The sequence below is a fragment of the Anabrus simplex genome, chromosome 2 (genome assembly GCF_040414725.1).
Source record: "Anabrus simplex isolate iqAnaSimp1 chromosome 2, ASM4041472v1, whole genome shotgun sequence".
NCBI lineage: Eukaryota > Metazoa > Arthropoda > Insecta > Orthoptera > Tettigoniidae > Anabrus > Anabrus simplex.
In genome coordinates, this window is record NC_090266.1 from 290,689,117 (window position 1) to 290,708,298 (window position 19,182).

Here is a 19,182-nt window from a genome sequence, read left to right on the forward strand (position 1 = left end):
ACTAAATCTTCCTTGGAATCCTTCCATACTTACTACCCTCTTTCTAAAAATTTCTCTGTCCATAGTTTCTTCTTCTCTTATATTATTTCTTTCTAAATCTTTCCTTACTTTTTGAATCCAGCTAGTTGTTGCCTTTTTGTCCCAAAGGTAAATAATACTAAATAATAATAATAATAATAATAATAATAATAATAATAATAATAATAATAATAATAATAATAATAATAATAATAATAATAATAATAATAATAATAATAATAATACTTTCAGGTTATGGCAATAAATATCACTGCCTGGTAGCTTCAGTCCATTAGCTCAAGGAGACATACATACATTCATGACCAGCTGAATGAGAGAGAGCTGCAGTTGTGGGGAAATGGCGCTGTGTTCGGCCCAGCAAATGCAGTAGGAGGGCGTGACATGTAACAGCCAGGATGTCAGACCTAGTATGGGCTGTATGAGTAACAGTTAATAACAGTATGAGTAAAACAAGGCCTAAGTGTATTTGATTTCGGCCCAATTGTCAACGCCAGATGTATGGGCCATTCCATCTCTGAAGCCTTGCAGACAATGGGCCTTCCAAGGGCCACCGTATCAAGACTGTACTTTAAGTATGTGGAATTGGGCAAAACCACCACTGCCATGGTCACATGTTGTAGCATACAATGTGGCGATGACAGGGTCGGTTTCAGCTAGTTTGGATCATAAGAGCAGATAGAGGAGCCGCTGTGCAACAGATCACTCGTCAGTTCAATGTTGGATGACGATGACATGTGAGCAACCATGGCATCCAGAACCATCTCCTTGCCATTGGGTATAGAAGCAAGCTCCCATGAGAGTACCTCTGCTCAACACCCGTCACGAGGCACAACTGACATGGGCAAAAGAAAACACCACCACTGGATGCTCGAAGCATGCGAAAGATCGCCTGGATAGATGAGTCGAGGTACCATCTGGTATTAAGAAGAATGTGTTTCATGGCACATCTTGTCAGTCACATGAAGCAATAGATCCCTCTTGCCAGTAGGGTACAGTTCAAACTGGTGGTAGTGGTACCCTCATGTGGGAACTATTCATGTGGGAGAAATGGGACCCCTGGTACATCTAACAATGTCCCTCACTGGCAAACATTACAGGAACCTGCTGGCAGATCATAGTCACCCCTTTGTTTGCCTCAGGCACCCTGCAGGCAACCTATACCCACAGCAAGACAATGCTCCAGCCTAGCACTCCCGAACTGTGACTGACTGGCTTGACAAGCACTTCACGGATGTCAAGATGCTTGCCTGGCCCGCGAGGAGCCCCGATTTCAATCTAATTGAGAACATCTGGGGTGTTGTCAAGAGGAATGTGTGTGTCCTGGACCCTGCTCCGACCTATATTAGTGGATTATGGGAAGCTGTTCAGTGATTACAGATCAGTATAGCTTTCCAATACTTCTGGTATCTTGTGGGAGTCCATGTCATGCTGCATTGCCCACGTCATCAAGATGAAAGGGGGTGTAACTTGCTACTAGACAGGTATCTCTAAATTCAATTGCTCATGAGTGTATATTCCTGACAGTTGGTTAAATGTGGCTAAAAGCTACAAACAAATGAAATATTACAGTAAAATAACAATTTATTGTTAAATAAATGAAGTTAAGCTGCTTTCACTGTGAACCACAAATTGTTTACTATTGTGTTCCATTTTGTATCATTCATATCTGATAAGGAAACTCAACTGTGAGTTAATAAGTGGATAAAAAGGAAACAAGACATTTTAATGATTTGTTGATGATTAAAACACTGTACCTGACAAATTCACATCTCTCTTATTACTTGTATTTGCAATCAGCTGCCATTGAATTATCACCTGGTGGTGATATTATCACATTATGATAAGAATATACAAAACAAGTTCGGTCAGCACATTTTCTCTTCTATTAGTCATGACTATGTGTTAATGCGCGTGAAAATTGTGAGCAAAACCTGTGTTAATTGGTAGCATGTTTAGAGCAAGGGAAGTTTTGATAATTGACAAGATGGAGTCTAATTTCCAGATCCTCTTATATAAGCTTTGTGAACTTAAAGCTACTGAGGATGAATTTAAAGTTAGCCAAGGTGTACTTAAGGTAGAGTTTAGAGCTAGCTAGGACAAACTCAAGGTAGAGTTTAATGCTAGTCAGAATTAATGTAAGTCACAACTTCAATCCAGTCGGCATGAACTTAAAGCCGAGTTGATCAAACTTAAGGGTGGCCAGTACAAGTTAGAGACGAGGTGCAAAGTTTTGGAAGTAAGATTAAAAAGGGACAATATGCAGGATATACTGTAAGTGGAATGATAGAAAAATAATTCAAGGTAATATCTCAGACTGAATCCAGTGTTTGAGATTTGAGGCAAGAGATGAATGAAATTGTTGGTAAACAGTTCAAGGTGATACCTAATATTGTGGAGTCCAGTATTTGAGACTCACGGCAAGATTTGAGAACGAATGAGAAGGTATTTGCTGTGACCCTGGTTAAAGTACCTTCTTTCTTCACCACTTTTCCCACACCATGCTGGGGTCTCGCTTATGATATGTGTTTCGCTTGTGGACTTGACCCAGTTTTATGGCAAGATACTCTTCCTGATGCCAACACTGTGCAGAGGGATCTTTTCAACTATTATACGTTTTGTAGTTGTTGGCATACATGGCTAAATTGCCCAGCTGGGAATCATACCCAGGCCTTCTGATCAGAAGACCGCTGTGCTGACCATTCAGCCAAGGAGCCGATTGTCTTAAGTAAAGTGCAGCCCTAGTAATTGCTTGGCCTGAAAATAGAGACCACGGAATAACCATATTCAGCCCTGCTGACTGGGGGGTTCAGGCCCATTATCTTCTGAATGCAAGCTACAGCCAAATGACCATAATTCATAGCCAGTTTGCTCAGTTGTCCATGTCATGCTGCATTGCCCCCGTCATCAAGATGAAAGGGGGTGCTACAGCTATGATACTTCATCTTGCATAATGCTCATAACATATCCAATGGTAACAGTAGATCTAGATTATTTTGTAACTTACAACACAGGTAACAGTTGCAACACGCTAATACATAAATAATGAAGATTGAATTGTTCACATTGGAAGGGAAAAAAAAAAAAAAAAAAAATCCTTCAAATTACTTGCTCTAATCCTAAGGTAGAATCAGAAATAATTTCCATGTTAGCACTTTTTAAACATTTCCATGAAGGCTAAACTGCACTCTGAAATTCATACAATCAGAAGAAAATACAGACCAAGTCATTATATAGAATTAAATTTAATGAAAATAACTTCTGTTACCAGTCCAAGAGATCAGTTCTATGGTATATTACAACTTTCAGTATAATGTACGTTTATCACACTTTACATGATTAATAAATAAATGAATGAGTAGACAAATAAATAAATAATGAGATTATTATATATTGAAGAGGACATGGAGATGACAGGAACATTTAGATTCTAGTTCCAAATCCTTCCAATGGAATGTTGTCTGAATGCTTTTGCAAATTTTCTTCATCATTGGTTATTAGAGCCTTTTACAATTGAAATACTTAACCTGGAAACAGATTCAAAATATTATAAAATGTAGTTGCAAAATTAATGGAAACTGTAAGAAGAATATTGAACTTCACCTTGATGTCTTTGAAGTGTCTATTTCTGATTTCTCTCCATGGATATTAGATAACACTCTGGTCTTACGTTCTTCGTTAACTTCATGCAATACACTGGATTTTGTATCAACTACAACATCTGTATTTTCATTTCTCTTTGGTTTTGAATCTTGAGGCACATCAAATGTAACATATCTCTTAAGTTCTCTAAGCAACTGGTTAGTAATGGTTCCTTCTTGTTGAACTTGTTGCAAAACTTGAATTGCAAGCATCCGCTCTGTCTCTAGGTGAGTCTCATTGAAGGTGAACCATAATCCAATTGCACATCGGCTACCTTTCTTCACACCATATACTCCATGTAAGTTTTCTTTCCCTGCAGAAAATCCAATTAGTCTTCCACATTTCGGTCTCACAATGCTCTGGAAAAAAAAAAAAAAAAAAGATAATAGTTAACTTTGCAAAGTATATAAAAACTGCATCAAGGATGCTAGCAGAGGTTGGTATCTTCAACTGAAACTCATCAATTATATCTGTTCATATTTGGCTTGGGTATAGTTCTGCACTATAGAGGTTGTGTTGTGGTTGAATTTCTTAGCAAACCTAATTCTGCGTATTGATGAGAACTGCTAGTTTGGAAGCAAGCAACGTATCAGTTCAAATGTCTGGCTCAATGGCTAAATGGTTAGCCTGCTGGCCTTTGGTCACAGGGGTCCCGGGTTCGATTCCTGGCAGGGTCGGAAATTTTAACCATCATTGGTTAATTTCGCTGACACTGGGGCTGGGTGTATGTGTCGTCATCATCATTTCATCCTCATCACGACGTGCAGGTCGTCTGCAGGAGTCAAATCAAAAGACCTGCACCTAGCGAGCCGAATATGTCCTCGGACACTCCCGGCACTAAAAGCCATACACCATTTCATTTCATTTCATTTCATTTCAAATGATGAACATTTCCTGAATGCAATCTGTTGCTTCTCCATGACAACACAAAACAACACTCTGAAGCCAAAATACAAGAAGATTTAGCTAAACTTCAATGGACCACTCTTGAACATTCCCTTACAGGCTTAATCTTTCTCTGTGTAATCTTTACTTGTTTGAGACAACAAAAACAAAACGCTAGGCAGAGAATGAGAAGTCTTTCACAATGATCATAAAATTGAATAGATTTTGATTTCACTCATTCTTATATATGTGTTTATATGATAATTAAAGAACCAGGTGAGTTGGCCGTGCAGTTAGGGGCGCGTGGCTGTGAGGTTGCATCCGGGAGATAGTGGGTTTGAATCCAACTGTCGGCAGCCCTGAAGATGGTTTTCTGTGGTTTCCCATTTTCACACCAGGAAAATATTGGGGTTGTACGTTAATTAAGGCCATGCCCGCTTCCTTCCAACTCCTAGGCCTTTCCTATCCCATTGTCACCATAAGACCTATCTGTGTCGGTGCGACGTAAAGCCACTAGCAAAAAAAGATAATTAAAGTCACTGGAGGATTTGTTCATCTTAGGGCCGGTTCTACCACCTAAGGGTAAAGCAGCACATAACTTGTCCTCCGCATCAAAGGATATTTTTGTTTGACCACTCCCGTATAGCGCTGCCAGCAACATATACCCTAGTTACTCGCCATGTAATTTATCGGCCACTTTGAGGGTCTGATTATCTTCTTAAAATTAAACATTAAAATGAAATAAACTATCAATAAAAGGAAGCATGCAAAACTAAATGAGACCACAGAGCTTGTTGCAAATAGAGGATCGTGAAGGCAATTAATTCACAGAAGCCTGCAGATAGAATGCTCAAAGGCAATAAGTCCATAAGGGAGATGTATGTACATATATATACATATATTTTTCACAATTTGCTTTAGGTCTCACCGACACAGATAGGTCTTATGGCGACTATGGGAAAGGAAAGGCCTAGGGGTGGGAAGTGGCCGTGGCCTCAATTAAGGTACAGCCCCAGCATTTGCCTAATGTGAAAATAGGAAACTATGGGAAATCATCTTCAGGGCTGCTGACAGTAAGGTTCTGATGATGATGATGATGATGATGATGATACTTGTTGTTTGAAGGGTCTAACATCTAAGGCTCACAGTGGGGTTCGAACCCACTATCTCCTGGATGCAAGCTCACAGCTGCGCGACCCTAACCACACGGCCAACTTGCCTAGTATATACGTATATGGAACCGTGTAAAAGACATAGCGTTAAGAACAATGGCAGGAAACAAAAATAATTTTCGAATTTAAATGAAATAAAACGACAAAGTCTAATTGAGACTCGAACCTGCGTACCTTCTATTTCAGAGCGAGTGCCTTGACTACTCTACTATGAGAATACTTTCCAAAATGCTGGCTTACATGACACCTTATAACTGGCGTAAGAAAATGGAAATGTTAAAATCTCAAGATTATAAGCCCAAATAGGTACTGATTTTGAACCCACATAGATTAACCTCACGAATGCTTGACATAAATTGTTGTCTATAACTCTACAAACAACCCATGTTAGGCTTGTTGGTGACAATCAGCAGATGCAAGCACAGGAACATAAGATTATCAAAATTACTTTTATACATCTGACGATAGATAGCACTTCAGTAGAAAGCGAGTAATCACTGAAAATCAGTTTAGCTAACCCCGTATATTGGTGTGTAGCTCCAGGTAGCTATCTAGCACTTACGCAGAGGTGTAGCACACATGATTTTCAGCCACGGGTAGTTTACCACCTGCATAGCTGCCATCTAGTTTAACAGCAGATGGTTGTATCGGCCCTTAGTGTCTCTTTCAGTTGATCATGATTTTTAATAACATGTAGCTTTTGTTTAGGGTGCATTAAACTTTTATTAGAGCAGTTACAAATCTCAATAATGTTGATGATTTGCTGTCCATTCTTTGCTAGTCAATGATATGAGTTTATTTTCCTTGGAGTATTATGTGCTTTGTTGATCAAGTTGCTGTGGCTTGTGACATCATTCCACATGGTGAAATAGTTACTGCAAAATCTTCCTACAGAGACAGTAACAAATATGTTGCCAATGATGCTTTCACTGCCCATACTTATAGACATGATATAGGCTTTTGGGTTTATGCCGTGTCAAGAAAATAAGGTGAAATCCTTTACGTTTCGCAGAGTTACATATCCAGCAATTAGATTGAGGCAGATGCTGAGGAAAGTAGAAGAGAGGGAGGAGGGGAAGGAGAAGGTGGTAGTGTTTTACGTTGGTACCAACAACGTAAGGCAAGTTGATATAAGTACCAACATAGTTGGGGATGTGTGGGATCTGGTAAATGCAGCACGGGTAAAGTTTAAGGAAGCGGAGATTGTTATCAGTGGAATACCGTGAAGGAGGGATACTGACTGGAGGGTGATTGGGGATTTAAATGAGACTATGGAGTAGGTATGAGGGAAACTGGGAGTGAAATTTCTAGATCCTAATGGGTGGGTAGGAGATAGGGATCTGCACTCAGATGGCCTTCATTTAAACCGCAGTGGTACGTATAAGTTAGGAAATTTGTTTGGAAGGGTAATAGGGAGATACATTTAGGGAAACGGGATGGCCTAGGGAGCGGTGATAAGGGAACAGGGAACTGGAAATCAAGTAGGGATGACATAAAATTGTTAGTGTTGAACTGTAGAAGTATTGTAAGGAAAGGAATAGAATTAAGTAATTTAATAGATATATATTTACCAGATATTGTAATAGGAGTTGAATCATGGCTGAGAAATGATATAATGGATGCAGAAATTTTCTCACGGAACTAGAGTGTGTATCGTAGAGATAGGATAGGGAGGGGGAGTATTAATTCTGTTGAAAGATGAATTTGTAAGCTACGAAAACGTTAAAGATGAGAAACATGAAATTCTGGGTGTAAGGCTCATTTCTAAAGATAATAGGCAACTTGATGTCTATGGAGTGTACAGACCGGGAAAGGGTAGCGCTGACACGGATTCAGAATTCACGGATTCACGGATTCAGGCTATGTGGAAAAAGCCATGGAAAGAAATGTGATTGTAGTGAGAGATCTGAATTTACCAAATGTCAATTGGAAAGGAAATGCGAACGACAGGAAGCATGACCAACAAATGGCAAATAAGCTAATATGGGAAGGACAGCTGATTCAGAAAGTGACGGAACCAACTAGAGGGAAAAATATCCTGGATGTGGTGCTGGTAAAACCAAATGAGCTCTACAGAGAAACGGAAGTAATAGATGGCATTAGTTATCAAGAAGCTGTTTTTGTTAAAAATAAATGTGATGGAAAGGAAGGTCTTAAATGCAGGACTATTAGGCAGTACCATATGGCTGATAAAAGCAGGCATGAGGCAGTTTCTAAAAAGTAACTATGATCGGTGGAAAATGGTAACTCAAAATGTAAACAAACTCTGGGATGGGTTTAAAGAAATTGTTGAGGAATGCGAAAACGGGTTTGTACCTTTAAAGGTGGTAAGGAATGGTAAAGACCCACCTTATTATAACAGAGAAATAAAGAGACTAAGAAGGAGGTGCAGACTGGAAAGAAATAAGAGTTAGAAATGGCTGTGGAAGTGAGGAGAAATTGAAGGAACTTACTAGAAAATTGAATCTAGCAAAGAAGGCAGCTAAGGATAACATGATAGCAAGCATAATTGGCAATCATACAAATATTAGTGAAAAATGGAAAGGTATGTGTAGGTATATTAAGGCAGAAACAGGTTCCAAGAAGGACATACCAGGAATAATTAATGAACAAGGGGAGAGTGTATGTGAGGATCTTCAAAAGGCAGAAATATTCAGTCAGCAGTATGTAAAGATTGTTGGTTACAAGGATAATGTCCAGATAGAGGAGGAGACTAAAGCTAAAGAAGTATTAAAATTTGCATATTATAACAATGACATTTACAATAAGATACAAAAGTTGAAAACTCAAAAAGCGGCTAGAATTGGTAAGATTTCTGGGGATATACTAAAGACAATGGGTTGGGATATAGTACCATATCTGAAGAACTTATTTGATTATTGTTTGATTGAAGGAGCTATACCAAATGAATGGAGAGTTGCTATAGTAGCCCTTGTGTATAAAGGAATGGTTGATAGGCATAAAGCTGAAAATTATAGGCCAGTAAGTTTGACATGCATTGTATCGAAGTTTTGGGAAGGCATTCTTTCTGATTATATTAGATATGTTTGCAAAATTAATAACTGGTTCGAAAGAAGGCAGTTCGGTTTTAAGAAAGGTTATTCCACTGAAGCTCAACTTGTAGGATTCCAGCAAGATATAGCAGATATCTTGGATTCAGGGGGTCAAATGGACTATATTGCAATTGACCTGTCTAAAGCATTTGATAGGGTGGATCAGGGGAGACTACTGGCAAAAATAAGTGCAAATGGACTAGACAAAAGAGTGACTGATTGGGTTGCTATATTTCTAGAAAATAGATTTCAGAGAATTAGAGTAGGCGAAGCTTTATCTAACCCTGTAATAATTAAGAAGGGAATTCCTCAAGGCAGTATTATTGGAACTTTATATTTTCTTATATATACAGTATACATTAATGATATGAGTAAACAAGTGGAATCAGAGGTAAGGCTTTTTGCAGATGATGTTATTCTGTATAGAGTAATAAATAGGTTACTAGATTGTGAACAACTGCAACGTGACCTCGATAATGTTGTGAGACGGACAGCAGGCAATGGTATGTTAATAAACGGGGTTAAAAGTCAGGTTGTGAGTTTCACAAATAGGAAAAGTCCCCCAGTTCTAATTACTGCATTGATGGGGTGAATGTTCCTTTTGGGAATCATTGTAAGTATCTGGGTGTTAATATAAGGAAAGATCTTCATTGGGGTAATCACATAAATGGGATTGTAAATAAAGGATACAGATCTCATCTCTGCACATGGTTATGAGGGCGTTTAAGGGTTATATTAAGGATGTAAAAGTGAGGGTATGTAAGTCTCTTGTAAGACCCCAACTAGAGTATGTTTCCAGTGTATGGGACCCTCACCAGGATTACTTGATTCAAGAACTGGAAAAAATCCAAAGAAAAGCAGCTCGATTTGTTCTGGGTGATTTCCGACAAAAGAGTAGCGTTACAAAAATGTTGCAAAGTTTGAGCTGGGAAGAACTGAGAGAAAGAAGACAAGCTGCTCAACTAAGTAGACAAATAAGTTTGAGTGGCGTCTTTAAAAGTAGGAAAGATCACAATATGAAGATAAAGTTGGAATTCACGAGGACAAATTGGGGCAAATAAGCATTTATAGGAGGGGGTGTTAGTGATTGGAATCACTTACCAAGGGAGATGTTCAATAAATTTCCAATTTCTTTGAAATCATTTAAGAAAAGGCTAAGAAAATAACAGATAGGGAATCTGCCACCTGGGGTACTGCCCTAAATGCAGACCAGTATTGATTGATTGATTGATCCACTTGCCAAGCCTGAGGCACGTTTTCTGGATGCAAATAACTGATCATTCATAACTGAGGTTATGTTACAAGGAGATTCCCACCTTCCAATACTTGTCAATTTCTTATAGCTAGTTTATTATTTACATGCCGGTAACAGAATCCAGCTTAATCTCTGAGTATAATACTAAATAGAACATGTTTCGTTCCATTTATGGAACATCTTCAGCTAAAAGATTTAACAAAAACTGACAAGACAAAAACACTTGTGATGATTATGATAATGATAATGATGATGAGATAAAATGTTCATTCATGTTGGGTTAAAATTTTCCAACAAGTCAATGTCCAACTTAACGAATAAAATTGATGTAAGGGGTCTTATTTTTACTCTGGAGAAGTATGTACTTGTTGGATCTTGGAGGTAAAATTAAGAATATAAAAGATTTTTATTAAAATACAATTGTCGGGTAACTCTTGAATACAATTGGAACGAAACATGTTCTATTTAGTATTATGGTCAGAGATTAAACTGGATTATGTTATGTAAATAATAAACTAGCTATAAGGAATTGACAAATATTGGAAGGTGGGAATCTCCTTGTAACATAACCTTAGTTGTGTTGAGCCAATATGGGACAAAATATGACATTTATAAGCTGCCTTCATAATTGTTCTAAATATCTTTACTTGAGAATCTTGTAAGTGGTGTATGAGAAATCTTCTTTGTTGTTCTTAGCATTGATTCAAATTCTTTTAATACGGTACTATTCCCACTGATCTCCTTTTCAATTACTTTCCAAAAATTGTTCTTTGTACTTAATCTCTGATCTTGTGGGATAAAAAACTTTAATCAGACTCCCTCAGAATTAGATCCATTAATTTGGTGCTATATTTTCATGCATTGTCAGTACACTAATATTTGGTATTTGAATAGAATCTTTATCTACTGTTTCTTGAGTCAATATTCTTTCTCTATTTCAACCTGGTATTTGCACCATCCATAGAATCCTCTCACTGCCCAGTATGCTTCAAACTACCTTCATTATCTGTGCACTCTGTTGTTGACTATGGTAATTACTAAACGGCCATTTTCCTAGAGACAAGCTTGTAAATCGTGGCAGACACAATGTGGCCAGTGCAACACGCTCTCCTCTCCTCTCCTCTATGTAAAAGTAGTCTTGATGTTTTCCTACAGAGCGCAACACGTCCTATCCCTGCGACAAACGCTCAGCGTGTTAGGTTGACTGGTTCCGAACGACCTATTGTGTCTTGCCCAGCGTACTATTTGGATTCAGAGTTCATCACGTGATACCACCAGCCAATTCATAGTTGGTATACATACACACACACACACTGGTCACAATGTCACAACTTGCACATTGAATAATTAATTGAAATAGTTAGTGGCCATCCATTTCTGTGGGAGCTGAAGAACCTGGAGTACAAAGATACCATAAAGAAAGAAAAGATTTGAGAAGATATTGGAAATATGATCAACAAAACAAATAAGCACCCACATGAAGAGAAATATTATATTGGCAGTACATTACATGAAATAATTAATTATTTTTATTATTATTTCATGCACAGTAAAACAAAAGAATGTAGACTATATACGTAAACATTAGTATCATTACTGTTGAATATAAGTAGTCATTATTTTTTTTAATGACTGTTTTTGTTGAAGTTTATGGGATAGTGTGCTCAAAGATTGTCTGAGCCACCAAAGTGAACAAAATGTGCACTGTTGAAATAATCTGCAAATCTGCTTCTTATCTGAAATCCTTCTGATTTTGCAAAACCACCTGTCCCTGCAAGAGATATCATATTCTTTGTAGGGAAATCCTCTTCATGGGAATTCTGCGACACCTGAGCTGGTAAGTATTCATCCTTCAGAGCATGTTATATAAACAACAGCACATGGTAATAAACAAATCTACAGTTTCAGATTTCAAACTGATAGGCATGTAAAAAATTGGGAAAGCTGTGCATAAGATTCCAAAGGCATTCTCAGATACTCTTCTTGCTCTGCCCAGATGATAGTTTAAAGTTGGTTTATGCCCATTTGCCATTCACCTCAGTCCAAGGCCCAGGTTCTCAGCAGGTGTTATTGGTGACTTGATTAGATTAGAAGTTTGCACTGAAAGGTCTTCTTCGATGAGCTGCAAATTGGAAGCAAATTTCTTTCTTTCTTTTTCTATTTTTTTGCTAGTTGCTTTATGTCGCACCAACACAGATAGTCTTATGGCGACGATGGGACAGGAAAGGCCTAGGAATGGGAAGGAAGCGGGCGTGGCCTTAATTAAGGTACAGCCCCAGCATTTGCCTGGTGTGAAAATGGGAAACCATGGAAAAACATCTTCAGGGCTGCCGACAGTGAGGTTCGAACCCACTATCTCCTGGATGCGAGCTCACAGCTGCGCACTTCTAACCGCACGACCAACTCGCCTGGTGGCAAATTTCTGATGGGAGATTCTGAAATAATCTTTAATTTTTTTCTCTTTGTCCATCAAATGCTTTGTAATCAGCAATTCAAATGCTCCTTCATTGGCTCTTTTCTTGTATATCCCATCTTCCAATCAACTTATTTTTTTACCACTCACGAAGCACGGACTCCTCCTCTTCATCCTCCATCTCCTGATCAAGTAACAGCAACGTAGTTAGCACTTTCCTTTTCTTTAGCTGAAAATGATCCATGACACTGTGGAACACAATACTACACAGATCGCAACCCAACTGACAACCTACTGCGCTCTCTAGGGAAAACACTCCACTTGAATGTTTTACGTTGCACTGGGCGCATTACGTCTTTATGTACTTTTTAAAACTGCATTCTTACCATAGCACCTGGATGTTATAGTGTGTTACCCAGTATTAAAGGTACTAGTGTGTGCTGTATTCAGTAACTGAAAATGAGAAAGAAAACCTGTTGTCGTAAAGGCTCTCACATTTATTGTTTTGTTGGGCAATAAATAAAGCTGATATAGTACCTCTGTATGTCTCTTTTCTATTTTTTGTAAAGAGTTAGGAACTTTTTGGCTCTAGGTAATGTGAAACTTTTTTTGACGTGCGTGTTTTTTTTATGTACTGGTAGTTGAGGTGAGGTATGGTGTTAATCCAGAGCAGCTAATTGCTCTTGAATAGGTCTTCTTCACATTATAAAACCATCTCACCCATGCCAGTCATCTAGAAATATCAGACTGGAATATTTGGGCTCTGATTTGAGCCCTTATTTGGCCAAAGTCAGGGCATGATGGCAGGATGGCACTGACACTGGCATCTCACCAAGGTGGCTGCAGTTCGAATCCCAGCCAATGCATATGTGTATTTGAAATGAAAAACAGACCCCTGTGACTTGGATTCCATGTAAAACTGGAGGTCCTGTGGCTGTGATCATGATGTCAACAGTCATGTAAATCTACACGTTTGTTTTGTTATCGAATCACACTGAATAGCATTTATGATCAAACTGTACCCAGAAAGCTGTGTTAGATAAGTTTCTATTACAAAGATTGCTGAGTGCTGGCTTTACAGGAAAGTGAGGACAGCAGAGGGAGAAGAGTGCTGCTTCAGTGTTCAATTCTGCAGTACTGCCAACCAAAGAGAGTGAAGCAAATGAGAAAAAGTAGTAAATCAAGCACATCTTAACATTATTTTATTTCATATATGCAGTTTACTTTATAGTGTAAATATAAATAAAAAGAAAAGGATAAAGAAATAGAAATGAAAAGAAATTGTTGTTAATCCAGAATCCAAATAAAACACTTTCCTGTCTGCTCTTCTTGTAATTTTCATTCAGACAAAGGAAATGAGCCTGCCAATCATTTGGCTCCAACAGTGCATCCACCTTCTTCCAGACAAAGCCCATGGACTTTTCAAAACCTTGCAAAGAGAATTCGCAGTCCATCTCCACTGTAGTTTTTCACAAAAGACAGGCAAAAATTTTTCCACCATAGGTACCACTTTCTGGATGGTGTAGAATTCTTCATTAGTATCCCATATGACTCTTTTGTTGAAATTGTTAATTTCAATCTTTCTTCAAACTTGCATCCTAATGGAAAGAATAGAAAAACAATGCAAAGAAAACAGAATGTAATATAGCATATATCCTGGAGTGAAAATGTGAGGAAAAGGAAGGAAGAAAAAAGAAGAAAAATAGTCAAGCTTTCATTACAGGCATATTTTTAATAATAGTTATGATGATAATAACGGTGGCAGCAGCAACATGCTTGTGTTATAGGCTTACCTTGTTTTGTCGGGTATTTCTTCTGGTGATTCATTGGGATGAGATACAAAAAATGATTTGATTCACCTTACAGAGTTAATACTTGTTCCCATATAAGCAGCAGCTCATTCTATAGACGTGCTGAGTGGGAGCATCAACTGGCGGTTCTACTTCTTCCACAGCATTCCATCACCTTGGCTATTATTTTTCTGACTATATTGTGCTCAGTTGTACAAGTACCTTTCCGAGGAGGAGTTTGAAGCTTCTGAGGTACATGCGATGTGATTGGTGTTGCGTTAGCCATGGTGATTATCTCTTTACTTAATCACTTCAAGAGGACTACTGAAAACAAACTATTATCACCAGAGCACAACATACAAGAATGGCAAGCATGACAAGACTGAAACCCTCGTAGAAAAACCACCAGATAGCGGGGTGGTCAAAGCACGTTCCACATTTCAATGTTGCTAACTTTGCAAACAAAGTTGACTAAATGTAAACTCGTGTCCTCGTCCTGAGGTGGTGCAGCTCTTTTCAGGCACACCCCCAATGGAGGTGAGCTGCATATACAATTTGAACCACATACCAGCCCTCGTAGAATTGTAGTGAAGATAAGGTATAATATATTAGATAGTATCTTGCCAGTTATATTCGTGTTTTTCTTCGTGTACGGCAATCCTTTCGCTACTTAAGCATTTAACTAAACGCAGTGTAGTGTACCGGTAGTGTAGATACATTATAGTATAGATACAGTACATTTAGATAGTGGCGTATCTTGCCTGCTATATTCGTGTGTATTAGACCGTAATACTAATAATAATTTGTCTAAGCTTCGTTGGTAATCTTTGAGTACAGTAGTTCTTGCAAATTTCATTTCTGTTTGTGCTTAGTAGTGACGTACGGTACCGGTATCGTAATTAGGATACACCTGTAAGTAGTTTAAAAAAATACTGTAGTGTACTGTACAGTAGTATACGAGTAATATCCTATTAGAATTTAGTGTGCTTATTTTATTATTGTAAAATATTTGGGTAGTATTGGTATAGTAGAGGTATCCGTAGAAACTCGTACTAAAATACTGTTGTTGTAATTAGGATAGGCTTAATTGTAGTTTGGAATTGTGTAGTTCTTGTGTATTACTTTCGATATTCAGTAATTAACAGCAGATTTTATCCTGTTAGGGGTTGTAGGATAAAAAATAGAGCACGACTAAGTAGTATTGTAGTGTAGTCATATATTAATTACCTTATTGTGTGATCTTTGAATACTATCCCAGACAAAATATACCTCCGTTCATTTATTTGTTTGCAAATAAGTTATTTTATTTTTAATATCATTTTTTTCGTAAAGAATGGTTAAGGAGCGCGAGTGTATGAACTGTGGGTGTGGTGAGGCATTGAGGGATATGAGGGAGGAGTTGGGAAGTTTGAGGGAGATAATAAGGATTCTCACAGAAGACAGGAAGGAAGATAGGACTCCCTCAAAAAATGTACAGGTTACAGTAGGTGTACAAGAGGGAGAGGAAGGAAAGTGGGGAGTTGTAGAAGACAGGTGGTCTAATGTTCTAAGGGGAAGGAGATTGCAGGCTAAGGGCTCTAATCAGGATCAGAATTCAGGACAGGTGTCTGTGCGAAATCGGTACGAGTCACTCCAGGTAGAACAATCAATATCAATCAATACTGATCTGCATTTAGGGCAGTCGCCCAGGTGGCAGATTCCCTATCTGTTGCTTTCCTAGCCTTTTCCTAAATGATTTCAAAGAAATTGGAAATTTATTGAACATCTCCCTTGGTAAGTTATTCCAATCCCTAACTCCCCTTCCTATAAATGAATATTTGCCCCAGTTTGTCCGCTTGAATTCCAACTTTATCTTCATATTGTGATCTTTCCTACCTTTATAAACGCCATTCAAACTTATTCGTCTACTAATGTCATAATACCAATATAAATGGTCCGTTATTGGACATTACAAATTTTCCAGCTAACTCATTCCTGGTTGCCAGCGTTTCGCCCTTGTGTGCTAGGGTGGGCTCATCAGTTGGTACCTAGCACACCTACCAATACGCTGGCTAGTGCATACCGTGGAGGCCACTGCGTGAGCTAACTGGAGCCACCGGCAGTGCCAATGCACAAAGAGACTTTGTCCCATCACTAAAAATTGATGCCTGCTTGGCCATCAGATGATATAGATGTTGATTCCCATAGGGAATCTGAAATATTTGTCCTGAATGAGTAAATTTATAATACCAATATAAATGGTCCGTTATTGGACATTACAAATTTTCCAGCTAACTCATTCCTGGTTGCCAGCGTTTCGCCCTTGTGTGCTAGGGTGGGCTCATCAGTTGGTACCTAGCACACCTACCAATACGCTGGCTAGTGCATACCGTGGAGGCCACTGCGTGAGCTAACTGGAGCCACCGGCAGTGCCAATGCACAAAGAGACTTTGTCCCATCACTAAAAATTGATGCCTGCTTGGCCATCAGATGATATAGATGTTGATTCCCATAGGGAATCTGAAATATTTGTCCTGAATGAGTAAATTTATAATACCAATATAAATGGTCCGTTATTGGACATTACAAATTTTCCAGCTAACTCATTCCTGGTTGCCAGCGTTTCGCCCTTGTGTGCTAGGGTGGGCTCATCAGTTGGTACCTAGCACACCTACCAATACGCTGGCTAGTGCATACCGTGGAGGCCACTGCGTGAGCTAACTGGAGCCACCGGCAGTGCCAATGCACAAAGAGACTTTGTCCCATCACTAAAAATTGATGCCTGCTTGGCCATCAGATGATATAGATGTTGATTCCCATAGGGAATCTGAAATATTTGTCCTGAATGAGTAAATTTATAATACCAATATAAATGGTCCGTTATTGGACATTACAAATTTTCCAGCTAACTCATTCCTGGTTGCCAGCGTTTCGCCCTTGTGTGCTAGGGTGGGCTCATCAGTTGGTACCTAGCACACCTACCAATACGCTGGCTAGTGCATACCGTGGAGGCCACTGCGTGAGCTAACTGGAGCCACCGGCAGTGCCAATGCACAAAGAGACTTTGTCCCATCACTAAAAATTGATGCCTGCTTGGCCATCAGATGATATAGATGTTGATTCCCATAGGGAATCTGAAATATTTGTCCTGAATGAGTAAATTTATAATACCAATATAAATGGTCCGTTATTGGACATTACAAATTTTCCAGCTAACTCATTCCTGGTTGCCAGCGTTTCGCCCTTGTGTGCTAGGGTGGGCTCATCAGTTGGTACCTAGCACACCTACCAATACGCTGGCTAGTGCATACCGTGGAGGCCACTGCGTGAGCTAACTGGAGCCACCGGCAGTGCCAATGCACAAAGAGACTTTGTCCCATCACTAAAAATTGATGCCTGCTTGGCCATCAGATGATATAGATGTTGATTCCCATAGGGAATCTGAAATATTTGTCCTGAATGAGTAAATTTATAATACCAATATAAATGGTCCGTTATTGGACATTACAAATTTTCCAGCTAACTCATTCCTGGTTGCCAGCGTTTCGCCCTTGTGTGCTCTTTGTGCATTGGCACTGCCGGTGGCTCCAGTTAGCTCACGCAGTGGCCTCCACGGTATGCACTAGCCAGCGTATTGGTAGGTGTGCTAGGTACCAACTGATGAGCCCACCCTAGCACACAAGGGCGAAACGCTGGCAACCAGGAATGAGTTAGCTGGAAAATTTGTAATGTCCAATAACGGACCATTTATATTGGTATTATAAATTTACTCATTCAGGACAAATATTTCAGATTCCCTATGGGAATCAACATCTATATCATCTGATGGCCAAGCAGGCATCAATTTTTAGTGATGGGACAAAGTCTCTTTGTGCATTGGCACTGCCGGTGGCTCCAGTTAGCTCACGCAGTGGCCTCCACGGTATGCACTAGCCAGCGTATTGGTAGGTGTGCTAGGTACCAACTGATGAGCCCACCCTAGCACACAAGGGCGAAACGCTGGCAACCAGGAATGAGTTAGCTGGAAAATTTGTAATGTCCAATAACGGACCATTTATATTGGTATTATAAATTTACTCATTCAGGACAAATATTTCAGATTCCCTATGGGAATCAACATCTATATCATCTGATGGCCAAGCAGGCATCAATTTTTAGTGATGGGACAAAGTCTCTTTGTGCATTGGCACTGCCGGTGGCTCCAGTTAGCTCACGCAGTGGCCTCCACGGTATGCACTAGCCAGCGTATTGGTAGGTGTGCTAGGTACCAACTGATGAGCCCACCCTAGCACACAAGGGCGAAACGCTGGCAACCAGGAATGAGTTAGCTGGAAAATTTGTAATGTCCAATAACGGACCATTTATATTGGTATTATAAATTTACTCATTCAGGACAAATATTTCAGATTCCCTATGGGAATCAACATCTATATCATCTGATGGCCAAGCAGGCATCAATTTTTAGTGATGGGACAAAGTCTCTTTGTGCATTGGCACTGCCGGTGGCTCCAGTTAGCTCACGCAGTGGCCTCCACGGTATGCACTAGCCAGCGTATTGGTAGGTGTGCTAGGTACCAACTGATGAGCCCACCCTAGCACACAAGGGCGAAACGCTGGCAACCAGGAATGAGTTAGCTGGAAAATTTGTAATGTCCAATAACGGACCATTTATATTGGTATTATAAATTTACTCATTCAGGACAAATATTTCAGATTCCCTATGGGAATCAACATCTATATCATCTGATGGCCAAGCAGGCATCAATTTTTAGTGATGGGACAAAGTCTCTTTGTGCATTGGCACTGCCGGTGGCTCCAGTTAGCTCACGCAGTGGCCTCCACGGTATGCACTAGCCAGCGTATTGGTAGGTGTGCTAGGTACCAACTGATGAGCCCACCCTAGCACACAAGGGCGAAACGCTGGCAACCAGGAATGAGTTAGCTGGAAAATTTGTAA

At 39.4% G+C, this 19,182-nt stretch overlaps 1 protein-coding gene across 2 annotated transcripts in view; it reads right to left on the reverse strand.

Moving 5' to 3' along the window:
• Positions 1-1,734: 1,734 nt before the first annotated feature.
• LOC136864067 (prolyl 3-hydroxylase 2) overlaps positions 1,735-19,182 on the reverse strand; it is a 540,144-nt gene continuing 522,696 nt past the window's right edge. Inside the window, exons 12-13 of one of the 2 annotated variants that reach the window (XM_067140608.2) lie at positions 3,640-4,037; positions 1,735-3,563 (exon numbers count right to left, since the gene is read on the reverse strand). In XM_067140608.2, the coding sequence (XP_066996709.2) occupies positions 3,524-3,563; positions 3,640-4,037 (438 nt within the window). In that variant the 3' untranslated portion in view covers positions 1,735-3,523. Of the gene's footprint in view, positions 3,564-3,639; positions 4,038-13,680; positions 14,055-19,182 lie in introns of those variants that run through there. The other variant, XM_067140609.2, reaches the window with a different exon arrangement.